The 14,038-nt window shown below is 36.8% G+C and overlaps 1 protein-coding gene across 1 annotated transcript; it reads right to left on the minus strand.

Moving 5' to 3' along the window:
- Nucleotides 1–1,101: 1,101 nt before the first annotated feature.
- Nucleotides 1,102–2,040, minus strand: LOC100153732 (olfactory receptor 1052-like). The gene has a single exon (XM_001926036.2). The coding sequence runs from the start codon at nt 2,038–2,040 to the stop codon at nt 1,102–1,104; it is 939 nt and encodes a 312-aa protein (XP_001926071.2).
- Between the last annotated feature and the right edge of the window lie 11,998 nt (nt 2,041–14,038).

The following is a 14,038-nucleotide window of genomic DNA, read 5'->3' on the forward strand; positions in this document are numbered from 1 at the left end:
TTAACAGCTTTTGCCCATACCTTAAATCTATTTAGGTTTGGAAAACAAGGTAACTGGTACAATAAAAGTACTCAATAAAAATGTGTTGAGGAGTTCCCATTGTGGCTCAGCAGTGATGAATCCAACTAGTATCCAAGAGGATGTAGGTTCCATCCTTGGCCCCACTCAATGGGTTACAGATCTGGTGTTGCCTAGGGCTGCAGCATAAGTTGCAGAGGTGGGTCCCATCCTGCATTGCTGTGGCTGTGGCATAGGCCAGCAGCTGTAGCTCTGATTTAATCCCTATAGCCTGGGAACTTCCACATGATGCATAAGCAGCTCTAAAAAAATTATTGAATGAACAAACTATAACTAATGAGAAATATATTTTCTATAGTCATTCTTCTAAGATACTATTAAAATATGCCATTTAAATACATAATAGGGAGTTCCCATTATGGCACAGCAGAAACGAATCCGACTAGGAATCTTCAGGTTGCAGGTTTGATCCCTTGCTTCTCTCAGTGGGTTGAGGATCCAGCACTGCTTTGAGCTGTGGTGTAGGTTGCAGACGCAGCTTGGATCCAACATTGCTGTGGCTGTGGCATAGGTTGGCAGCTGTAGCTACCATCAGACCCCTAGCCTGGGAATGTCCATTTGCTACGTGTGCAGCTCTAAAAAGTCAAAAGACAAAAAATAAATAGATAAATAAATAAATAATTGAATAATAGATTTTTTAGTTGAGTGATTGGATTTTTAGAACAAAAAATAATGGTATATCAATAAAAACCATGCTAAGGAAACATTTCCATTTCTCTCTGACATAATGTTGCATTTGATACATGCTTATTACTGGACTATTCTTTTGATTTGAGTCAATAGCAGATCCTTTAAAATCCATGTGAGCACTTTCAGAGTTTATCATGGGTTTTTTTTTTTTTAGGAAAAAATATTTATCAGCTCTTTTGAGAATGAAACTATTAAGTCACAAAACAATGAAGGGTGAAATGGAGTGATTTTCCATCTTCAGGTCAAACTCTGTGGTCATATCTGTGATACAGGTTAACAGAAAGTCTATTTTCAGTTTAATGTTAGGTTTGCAAAGCCATAGAGAAGATTGGGTCAAGCTGAAGTTCTCTTCCGCCATATAGACCATTTCGCTGCCTCCTTCACATCCTTATTTCTCAGACTATAAATCAGTGGGTTTAGCATGGGGATCACCAAAGTATAAAACACTGCAGAGACCTTCTCCTGTTCCAGGGAATACTTAGAGCTTGGCTGGATGTAACTGAAGGTCACAGACCCATAGAGTAAGGTCACAGTAGTCAGATGGGAGGCACATGTGGAGAAGGCCTTGCGCCTCCCCTCAGCTGAGTGGATTCTCTGGATGGCAATGATGATGCAGATGTAAGAGACCATGATGATAATCAAAGTGAACATTGCAATGATCCCAGAGAATAGCAAAAGCAGCAGTTCATTGTTATGGGCATCTGAACAGGAAAGTCTCAGAAGAGGAGGAATGTCACAGAAATAGTGATTCACAGTGTTAGGACCACAGAAATCTAGTTTGAGCAAACCTATTGTGTGTGTCAGGGAGTTAATGAGCCCTCCCAAGTAAGATGCAAGAACCATCTGAATACAAACCTTTTGGGTCATAATAACTGAATACAGCAAGGGGCTGGCTATTGCTACATAGCGGTCATAAGCCATCACAGACAGGAGGATGCCTTCTGTGGTGATGTATACTGCAAAAAAGAAACTCTGTAGAACACAGCCAGAAAATGTGCTGGACTTATGTTTTGCAAGGAAATTGACCAACATTTTAGGAGCAAAGACAGTAGCGTAGCAGATATCACAAAAAGACAGGTTGCTTAGGAAGAAGTACATTGGTGTATGAAGTTGGGCATTTAGCCAGATCAACATAATCATGCCCCCATTACCTACCAGAGTGATAAAATAAATAAGGGTAAAAAGCAAAAAGAGAGGGATCAGCAAATTAGGATTTTCAGTTAAACCTACCAGAAGGAATTCCTTCACACCTGTATGATTCCAGCCAGCCATGCATTCAGGTTTGGATAGCTCTTTAGCTGTATAACAAGATAAAAATATATATATATATATACATATATATATATGATCACCATAATTTGGTGTCAATAATAGCTGGGGACCTTCAGGTTTACCCCATAGTTAGATGAAAAAAGAAATTAACATCGGAAGTGTACCATAATTCATTTATAGTCACTCAAATTTTTGGAATGAGAGATTATTTTATCCCTTTCTTCTCAGTTTCCACACCATTGAAGTTGGGATTAGGGGATTCTCTTCTATCATGAAGCTGTTAATAGGTAGAACTGATATTCTAATGCTGCCTGCCAAACCCCTGACTCAGTCTTACATGTACAAGGGGTCTGTTTACATGGGTTACAATCTATGGCCCGCTGTGATGGAAATGATTTCCTCTCTGGCTAACCTCCTTCCGTGTTTTCACACACAGGTAACTCATGACATTATCTTTCATAATATTCAGCTCCCTTCCTTTACAAATCTCAAACAACAGACCTTTTTTTTTTCTTTTTTTGACCTCACCTTATGCTCAGTTTCCCCACTTGGACAATCATGCCATGGCTGTGCCTTCTGGGAAAGGTAAATCAGGATGTCGGGAGACATGTTTCTACAATATTTTCTTAGCCTCTTTGCTTCTATTTTCTATACTAAAATTTCCATCTTGTCCTGCTTTACTTTACCCCATATTCCTGCTCCAAAAAACAGTCACAGTGTGGGTAAACAATTTAAGCTTAAGAACAAAGACCAAAAGGCATAAGTTATTCAAGTGGTCAGCTGAATGAGGACGTAATGCATTGTCTAAGCATGCTTGATCTGTGTAGATAGGCACACCATTTGCATACATGATATGTCCTCTTAAGATTAAGAGGAAGATCTGCCTCATGGTCCCAAGGGGTTTCTGAGGGGTCGTTAGCCAGATATGCATCAGCAAGGAGAACCAAGGTGCAATCCTAGGCACACACACACCAGGTTGCTGCAGATAGGTATACCATTTGTGGAAGCACAATGATGATTCTCTACATGCTATGCATAGATAGCTGATGACTGTTAAATGCCTGAAGGTCAGAATAAAAGCTTAGCCATCTACCAGCTATGTGACTTTTAAAGTAATAAAAGAACTTTTAAAATAGTAATAATAAAAAAACTATATCCTACACCTACAACCTCCTCCTCACTTGGAATAATCCTAAAGAGCAGTGTGGTTTCTTGAGGCAGCACTCTTGGTCCCTGAGACCTTCAGTCCCCCGTTCCCACCTTTAATTAAGATAACTGTCTCTGTGTCTTGTTTTATGTTAACTTTTTCTTAAGTTTCAGAGCACCTGTTCTTCAGCCCTAAAGCAAATGTTCACTTACTATTTAGTATTAAACCCGATCAAACAAAACGGCAGAGCGATTTCTCCTGAAAATTCCTTCCTTTCATATTTTTGTATGTACCTTATCATCTCTGGATTTTATTAGCATTAAAACAATAAACCCCAAAATTCACTGTAAAGAAGAACAGTGTGCCTTTAAAGTGTCTATATTGGTCACATATGTCCTGCTTTCAATATGTAGGCTGCCACTAAGTTTCATTTTTTTACATGATATAATACTAATTCAACAATATTTGTGGTGCAATATCAATAAATTAATCCATTCATGTATACTTTTGAACATTGAATAAATATATATTACTTACTACCTACGCCAAGAAATGTTGTATTTGCTAGAGGTGAGGCAGTGAACAAGAAAAATGTCATAATGTCAAGGAGCTTATATGTTGGTAAGTACTAGGAAGAAAAGTAAAGGAGAGGATGACTAGAAAGAGATGGTAAGTACTCATATAGAGTGTTTCCTCTTGCTACTGTAATAAGTTTGCAACAATTGGTGTCTTCAAAGAATAAACAGCCTTTATGCAAGGTGCCATGTTAGACATTAAACATCTCAGGAAGGATATTTGGTTGTGTTCTTATGGAACTTGAGACTACAGAAATCAGAATTGGGTGAGCTTGGATGCATCCTCAGGATCTTGTAAATCAAAACCCAAATCTTCATTCTATTAGTACAGAGGTGCATCACCCACAAACCAAGATATTAAGTTAGATCCTGTCTATACCCCCTTTAGATCAATGGAATTGGGAAGAAATATCAATCCAAGTCTAACTCCCTCTGGGAACAATTGTTGGAAATAACGAACATTTTTTTTTCTGTCAATAAACCCAGAATGTAAAATACAGAATCAGGGTTTTATAATTCAGAAATAAGCTCAATCAAAGAAAAAAACTTTGGCGGTAAAGGGACATATAATGTTTGTATTGGCAAACTTTTTCTTCTGCAAGCCTGCTTAGTATAATGGGAACATCACATTCTTGGAGTATATTAGAATTATGATGGTTGAGTTCCAATATAGCTCTTCCTTTGAGCTGTTATACGTTCTATCTATCCACAATAAATCATAAAAATAATGAAGACCACAGAGTTTATGTAAGTTATCTATTTATCATTTAGAGAAAGAGGGAAAAATGGAGTTCCTATGTCAGTGTAACCAGCATTAGTTTTCCCATGGAAGATGTAACAATGATTTGATACATGATATTGATATGCATGATATTGATGAACATGTCTCAACACCAGGACACATAAAAGCCACATATGTGAGTCCAATGAATTGGCAGTAAGAGTTCTAGCAACAGTTTGACAGAATGACAGGAGAAAAATATAAATAGAGAAAAGTGTTACCAAAGATCAAGGTATGATTTTCTCTCCTGTTGTTAGAATTGTGACTATAACACAGAATCATTCTGTCACTAAATGCAGGACTTGGTATTTGTTTTAAAAAATATGAAATTCTTTCACAGTAATTTGTTTTTGGCTTATGACTCCAAAAGAACATTAGAAAATATGCTATCCTAAAGGATCAAGGACACAGCAAGTAGAGTATTGGCAAGAGAAGTCACAAAGTTAAAGCATTTATTATGATAATAAAAAAGGGATTCTAGGCAAATACCTATCAAAAGAATCAATAATTTGCCAAAAATGGTCTCACTATGCTGTAAACCAAAATGGAATTATTTCACTATATGTTCTCAATGAGATTCGCTCTCCAAATATGACTGTTTTCATCATATTTATAACTGAAATTATATAAAACATTATGTGGAAATATTATATTTCATTTATCATTTATGTTATTGTAAAAGCTATTACAGAATATTATATACAGACAAATATATAACTGACTACATTATCTATGAACTACATACATAAATACATACATTTCTAAGTGTATAAACATACTTATACCTTAAAGTAATATAAACTGAATGATTTATTTATTTATTTATTTTGCTTTTTAGGATCATACCTGCAGCATATAAATTTTCCCAGGATAGGGGACAAATTGGAGCTGCAATTGCCATCTACACCATGCCACAGCAATGCTGGATCCAAGCCACATCTGCAACCTACATCACAGTTCAGGGCAATGCCTGATCCTTAACCCATTGACTGAGTCAGGGGTAGAACCTGCAGCCTCATGGATATTAGTTGGTTTCATTACCGCTGAGCCACAACAGGAACTCCTAAACTAAATGATTTATCATGAAACCCGTTTATAAGACAAAAAGAAGTAAAAACTTCAAACACACACACACACACACACACAAACTTAAACAACAATCATAAATAAAAACTAAAAAAAAAAAACTCTATCAACAACAACCAGTTTAACAATGAAAAACCCACAACTATATAGCTTAGGTAGTCTAGTTTTAAATAATACATATTTATTTGTAGACTACTTTATTCGGGCACACTGGAGTTGAATTGGGGAGAAGTAGGAGCTATGGCAGTAAAAGCAGTCTTAAGCCATGGAAATCATTATCTGCGTCCATGCTCAGGCTTTGTATCAGACGGCATGCAATAATGAGCTCAAGGAAAGCAGAAAATAATTCTTTAAATATTATATTGGAAGTATTATATAAATGTAGATCTACAAGATTTCTAGAAACTATATTTTTGTAATTTTATATTTTTGTAAATTTATTGATGTATAGTTGATTTACAATGGTGTGATAATTTCTGTGGTACAAAAAAGTGATTTACTTATACATGTACACATATCTATTCTCTGTCAAATTCTTTTCCTGCATGGTTTATTACAGAATATTGGGTAGAGTTCTCTGTGCTATATAGCTGCTCCCCTTTGGCCAGTCATTCCATTTAAAACAGAGTGCAAGTGCTAATCTCAGACCCCCAGGCCACTCCCACCAATCTGTCCCTGTTGATAATCCTAAATTTTTCCAAATCTGTAAGTCTGCTTCTGTTCTGCAAATAAGTGCATTTGTATCCTTTTTTAGATTCCACATATAAGAAACTGCTATTAATAAGCTAGGGAAGAAATGATCTTCCTTGTACATTTCCTTGCCAAATACGTTGCAGTTCTGCAACATTCCATTTTCCATGAAATGTCTCGAATTTTCCCCACATGTGCAGATGACTTTAACTGACAGTATAAATCATATAAATCATATATGAAATACCATGAACATACACACACAGATGAAACTATTGAACATGGATATTATAAACAGTGTCCTTTTTCCACAAAAGGAGAAAGAAAGCTTTTGAAAGATAGTAAACACAAGTTAGGAAATTGTTATCTGGCTATTTGGGAATAGGACTGAAGTCATAGGGCTGGTAACAGCTGCTTTTAGTGTGGAGATAGCAGGAAATGTCAAAATTTTAAAGAAACCAGGAGATCCTGTCATGGGTCAGCAGTAACGAGCCTTACTAGTATCCATGAGGATGCAGGTTCAATCCCTGGCCTTGCTCAGTGGGTTAAGGATACAGTGTTGCTGTGAGCTGTGGTATACGTAGCAGACGGTGTTCCGATCACACTTTGCTATGGCTGTTGCATAGGCCAGCTGCTACAGCTCCAATTCAACTCCTAGACTGGCAACTTCCATATGCTGCAGGTTCAGCCCTAAAAAGACTGAAAAAAAATTTTTGCTTTTAAAGAAACATCTATCACTACTTCCTCAACATACTCACAATTAAGCAAATCGAGTAAGCAGAATATCCAGAGAAGACCAGGTTTTCAAGATTCTTAAAGGACTTATCATTGAGAGTAGAGTTATTATTATTGCTTCTTTTTCTTTTGGGGACACAAGCAGTAGCACCTTGTAGATGTGAATCTCAGATGTCCACAGGTTGGATCATTTGCATCTTTTTTGTTCTCTTGAGACTGAAAGTAATCAGAGCTTCAGTTCCTCTCAAAAGCTGTTCAGTAGGTGCCTCATCTCTCACTGTGATAAAAATATACTTTCCTTTATAAATAAAACAATCTTAAAATGGGTATGTTGTCTAAAAACTCAAAAACCTTGGGATAAGGCACAACACAGAGAATAAATGTTATTGCGGAAACCAAGGAATATGATCCAATGACATAGACACTGCTCAGAGAAATATTCAAGTGTTCTAATGAGGAAGAAGCTGAAGTTTTTTTTTTCCTGTAAAATGGTAACATTCATACATGCTTTATCTACTTCATTGATACATTATGAAATTGATGTAAATTAATGCATGACATTATACTCCCAAACCTTTAATAATCATTCACACTAAAGTTTATGAGTGATTACACAGACACAGACACACACACAGAATTAAAGTGCATGCCTTCCTTTTGGCTTATTAATATAAACATTATATCCAGATCCCCACATATTCACAGAATTCTAGTGATATTGGATTTAAAGTTGCATTTCTGTGCCCCCTTAAATCTAATACTAAAAAAGAGAGAAGCTGAGACAGAGAGAGGGACAAAGAAGAAAGGAGGGAGGGAAGGATAGAAAAAAGAAAAGAAGCCTCAATGTGTATTTAAAGGTAAATTATAATATGGTGGCAGCCTGGAGTGACATTAGAAATTCCCCATGTGTGTGTGTAATTTAAATTTAGAACAAGATTTTTTATTTAGTTGAACTTCATATAACATGAAATTAATTATTTTCAAGTGAACAATACAGTGTTATTTCATTGGTTCACCACATTGTATAATTAGCACATCTATCTGGTTGCAAAACACTTTCGTCACCCCCAAAATAAAACTTCATTCCCATTAAAGAAGCATTTTCCATTCCCTTCTCGCCCCATCCCCTTGGAATCACCAATCCATCTATTTCCATTTATTTATCTTTTCTGGATATTTCATATAAATGAACTCATACCATAGTGACCTCTTATGACTAATACATCATTCCATTTAATGTTCACAGACCTGCTATAAGATCAATAATATTATTGGTTCCCATTTCATAGGTGCAGTAGAGAGATGATCTAGGTAGTAGAAGAAATGGATACTCAGAGGGGTTATCTGACCCAAGCATCCACACTCTGAGTCACTACATCATAGAGGAAAGAAAACTTACATATCTGTTAGGCCTCAGCAAACCTGTTTCCTCATCCACAGTTGCAGCTCAAACTGCCTTATGAACTTTCAACTTGATTCAGGAAAAAGAACGAGGAACATTGGTCTATGAAATAGAGAGACACTCTAGAATTTTTGCGTGGGTGTCTCTGAAAAATAGAGCCGCCTGGAATTCCTGCCGTGGCTCAGTGGAAATGAATCTGACTAGCATCCGTGAGGACGTAGGTTTGATTCCTGGCTTTGCTCAGTGGGTTAAGGATCTGGCATTGCTGTGACATGCGGTGTAGATAGCAGATGTGACTTTGATCTGGCATTACCGTGGCTGTGGTGTAGGCCAGAAGCAACAGCTCTGATTTGACCCCTAGCCTGGGAATCTCCATATGCTCCAGTTGTGACCCTAAAAAGAAAAAAAAAAAAGTAGAGCTACATGATGTCGTATTCAGACAAGTCCACCATTATGTTATCTTTGGTTTCATTTTATGCAGAGCAATTACATCTGTAAAAATAATGGATATTAAAATAATGCTAACAAATTTTTTAATGGAGATCAAAGCAATTTTAATTAGTGCACATTATGTTGCATGTAGCTCAGCATCAGGAGTCTCCTGCCCTGAGGAAGGTCCAGGTGAATTCCTATCCTTTGACATTTTTCTTGGATGATATTTAGATGGACTGGCCCCTGGTTTACTGGAGGCTTCAAGTGTTGCTACACTTTTTTTTTGTATACATAGAAAAAAACATATATTTATACTACCCTAAATATATATAACCGTGTCCCTGTGCAATATCTGGGTTTGGGCTTACAGTCATTTTTAGTTAAAATGGCATGGATCACTGACATCGTAATGTATAAATCATGGAAAACACCCTTTGGATGAGAATTGAGAAACTAGAATTAAGGGCTAACTTGTCCAAATCAGTTCCCTCCTGGTTGCTTTTTCATATTCCTATGAAAAGTATGTAGAGTTGAGAAGTTAAGAGAATAAATTATGGCATTCCCATTATGGTTCAGCAAGTTAACCCAATGTAGTCTCTGTGAGGATGTATATTCGACCTTTGTCCTCGCTCAGTGAGTTAAGGGTCCAGTGTTGCTGCAGGCTGTGGCATAAGTTGCAGATGTGGTGGCAGTATAGGCTCTAGTTGCTGCTCTGATTTGTCTCCTAGCCTGAGAATTTCCATATACTGCATGTGCAGCTGCTAGAAAAAAAAAAAGAAAGAAAGAAAGAGAGAGAATAAATGATGATAGCGAGCTGTCATGGATTAAACATGGCTGTGAATCCACTGAAAATCTTCCTCCTGAATCCCAGTGGCTTTAGTGATTTGCTTTCCCATAGGAGACAACAGGAATGATGCTATGGAATTTCCAAGGCTAAAACATGAGAAGCTAGCAGCTTCAGCCTTGGGCTTTTGGAACACTTGCTCATGAACTACTCTGAGGCCATCTTGCTGAAGAGAACACCTGAAAAGTTTAAAGGCAGATGCCCTGAAAAAGAGATGCCCAGCCAACCTCCAGCTATTCTAGTATGAGCTATTCAAGTCATTCCAAATGACATTCCAGACATCGGAAAGCAAAGACTTTATCTCTATCCAGTTCTACCCACAGCATAGATTCCTGAGATAAATGAATACTTATTGTTTTCAGCTACTAAGTTTTGTAGCAGAGTGACATACAATCAGAACAGATACTGCAGTGGCAGCTAGGTCACATGTTTACAGCTTCGAGATCTGGCCCCAGTCCTTGCTCATCCAGAGATGTGGTGATGTCATTTTGTGACAATGCCAGTATTCTGTCCTCTTGCATGGTCTCAGTGATAAGGCTTATTTTTCAGCCTCAAGGTCAAGCTATAGGAGAAGCTGGTGCCCTCCCAACTAAAGAATTTTGCGTTTTCAGAAAAGAGCTAGAACTCAGGGTTTGGCCATGGCATATGGCTGGTGGAACCCATTTCCCAATCAGCTAAAGGAAGGATCAATGTTTCTCTAATACTATACTTTAAAAGACATATATCCCACTTCTAACAATGGATGATCCAGCTAGACTTACTTCAGAATGGGATGAGTGAAAAGAACAGTACTCCTAACAAATTTTCTGTCTCTATGAGGTGTCAGGTCATTTTCCTTTAGTTTGCTCAAGAATGCATGAAACAAAAAAGATGATTTTTGTAGAGAATAAAATATTTTATCTTCTAATATAGGAAAAATGATGTGTTATAGTAAAATCCTAGGGTTTTATTATTTATCCTTTTTGGCTGTGGCATATGGAAGTTCTGGGGCTAGCCAGATCCTTAATCCACTGAGCAAGGCCAGGGACCAGACCTGATCCTCAAGGACACTATATTAGTTTGTTAACCCACTGAACAGCAAGGGCACTCCTGTTATCTTTATTTTTATCTTATCTATGGTAAGAGAGAATGCCAAGAAGCTTATTACATTTCAGTCATGAGAAAGTAATACAACATACAAATTAAAAAAGTAAAACATATGCTCACTCTTTAAAAATACCTACATTGTAATGAACATCTCAAATTCACATCAGAAATAATGTGCTGAATCTCCATCTTGATGGCCCTTTATGCTGAGCTCTGGACGTCAGGAGAAAATGAGTTAGACGGCATGAGTGGAAAAATACAATTTTTTCTAATAACATCAGACAAAAAAATTGTCATATTTAAAGGATAAAGTAAATATTTATTTCCCAAGGGATATATCCATGAGTAAATTTTGTTTTCTCAGAAATAAATAAAAATATTTTATTGAAACATGTAAGATAATGTTTTCCATGTTAATAGCATAAGGCTAGAGATTTGAAGAACTCATACCTTCTTTTAGCTGGCTGAAAACTGTGTTAAGAATGGTGGACAGGACATGCTGTAATTTATAACTGATACATTGCTATTGTTTCTAATTAAATATGTTCTATTACATGGTTCTACAAACTTATTCTCCAGTGTGTAAAAAAACCCTAAGATTTGGAGTTACCACTGTGGCATAAGGGATTAGAGGCACCTCTGCAGAGACAGGACTCAGGTCTGACCCCTGCCTGGCACAGTGGGTTAAAGGGTTTAACTGAAGTAAACTGTTACTGCATTTGTGGTATGGGTCAAAACTGTGGCTTGGATCTGATCCCTGGCCCAGGAACTCCATATGCTGGTAGTGGCCATAAAAGAAAAAAAAAGAATTTAAGACATTGCATTTTTGAAATGAAGCCTAAAATAAGTAAACTACAATGTATTCATAAGCTAAAAAATTGTTAAAAGAGGTTATCTAGCCCAGAATTTCTAAAAACAGCACTGTTGACCTTTTGGGCCAATACTCTTGTTGGGAGAAGAAGAGGAAAGCTCTACCCTGTAAATTTCTTTTAATTAAAAAAAATTTTCCTCGTCTATGGTATATAAAAGTTCCTGGGTGAGAGATCACACCCTCGCCACAGCAGTGACAATGTCAATCCTTAACCTCTTGATCCACTGGGGAACTCCTACCCTGTACATTTTAGAGTGGCTGGCTGTCTCCCTGGTCTCTACTCACTGGATGCTAGTAGCACCTCCCCATTTATGATAATCAAAATATATTCAGGGGTTTCTGTTGTGGCTCAGTAGAAATGAAGCCAATTAGGGTTCAATCCCTGGCATTGCTCAGTGAGTTAAGGATATGGCATTGCCATGAGCTGTGTGGTAGGTCACAGACATGGCTCAGATCCTGAGTGTCTATGGCTATGGCATAGGCTGGCAGGTGCAGCTCTGATTTGACCCTTAGCCCAGGAACTTTCTTATGTTCCAGGTGTGGCCCTAAAAGGAAAGAAGAAAAAAAAAGAGGTATTCAAACATTTCCATATGTCCCTTGGAGGCAAATTATCCCTGAGTGAGAACCACTGAACTGGACTTACTCCACACTATATTTTTGTCCATAAGGCAAATGAAACCCTTAAGAAAGGGGTCACTGCCTGAACATAAGTCAGAATAATTATTTTGGTAAGAACAACTCAGATGTGATTTTATTTATTTTGTTCAGCATTATTTCCCTAAATTCTAAAATCTGCTTTGATAACATACATAAACCAGAGTTAACACATAATTTTTAACAAACACATAAAATAAAAGCTGTATGTATATATATATACATGCATAAACATTGCATATATTTTATAAAGCAGGACACAGTTGAAAGTATGTTAGACTAAAGCAGGATATTTGTAACTATTACTTTTAATTAGATTTATTTATTTATTTATGGCTTAAGTTTGATAGGTTCCTATAAGGAAGCTGTTCTGTTTCGTTACACAACTTTATGTCCCATGAACACAATGGATAGATGAGTATAAGAAATCTGCTCTTTCTACGATAATTGTCAATGTTTTTTATTAGGAGAGTACAGTAAAAGTAAAAGAACTATGAAAAATAACCCATACATTTCAGAAACCACTCACAAATTAGAACAAGTAAATGGCATTGTACTCTGTACTCTGACAAAGTTTTCACTGAGGGCATATGTTCTCACAAGATGAAGGGGCATCAGTTGTGTATTATGTTCCAGTTTTTTTTTTTTTTTTTTTTTTTTTTTACTTTTTAGGGCCACACCCATGGTATAAGAAGTTTTCAGGTTGGGGGTCGAATCAGAGCTGTAACTGTTGGCCTACATCACTGCCACAGCAACACAGGATCTGAGCCACATCTGCTACCTACACCACAGCTCACAGCAATGCTGGATCCTCAACCCATTGAGCGAGGCCAAGGATTGAACCTGAAACCTCATGGATGCTAGTCAGATTCGCTAACCGCTGAGCCACGACGGGAACTCCTTTTCCAGTTTTTTATTTATTTTTTTTCTCTCTGATAGCATCTCAGAACATTTGGAATGCCTTACAGATATTTTTAAAGTTCCTAATTTCTTTTAGAAAATTAAATCCTGATTGTTGTCTTAAAATCAAGTAGTAATACAATAATGATAAAATAACAATCATATATGTTATTGCCATGTGACAGGCACAAAAATCTTTACATATAGTCTGGGAGAATTATACATTTATATATATTTATACATTTTAGATCATGTAATTATCAAATTATGCATATACCAGTAGCTTTACATATATATGTTCATTTGTGCTTCAAAATAATCCATTTCAGTGTGTAATATTTTATAGTATTCATTTACAGGATTGAATTCCTATAATAAATCCAGTCTTTTATAGTTTCATAATTACCACATAATGCACAATATTATATATTTGCATGTATACAATCTATTCCTTCAAGCATGCTAAAATGAAATAAAAAAGAAACGAAGACTCAAGGATTAAATGCAACCCCAGAAGAGTTCCCTAGTGGCTCATCAGGTTAAGGATCTAGTGTTGTCACTGCTGTGGCTCAGGTCACTGCTGTGGCACAGGTTTAATTACTGGCCCCAGAACTTTGCATGTCCTGGGAGTGGCAAAATGAAATAAGCAAGCGAGTAAGCAAATAAATAAATAAATAAATAAAGTGACTACAGAAAATGCCTCATGATTTAAGTTTCAAAATTGATCCCAGGAGTTCCCGTCATGACACAGTGGTTAATGAATCCGATTAGGAACCATGAGGTTGCAGGTTCGAT

Source organism: Sus scrofa, unplaced genomic scaffold (assembly GCF_000003025.6).
Source record: "Sus scrofa isolate TJ Tabasco breed Duroc unplaced genomic scaffold, Sscrofa11.1 Contig1734, whole genome shotgun sequence".
NCBI classification, from domain to species: Eukaryota; Metazoa; Chordata; class Mammalia; order Artiodactyla; family Suidae; genus Sus; species Sus scrofa.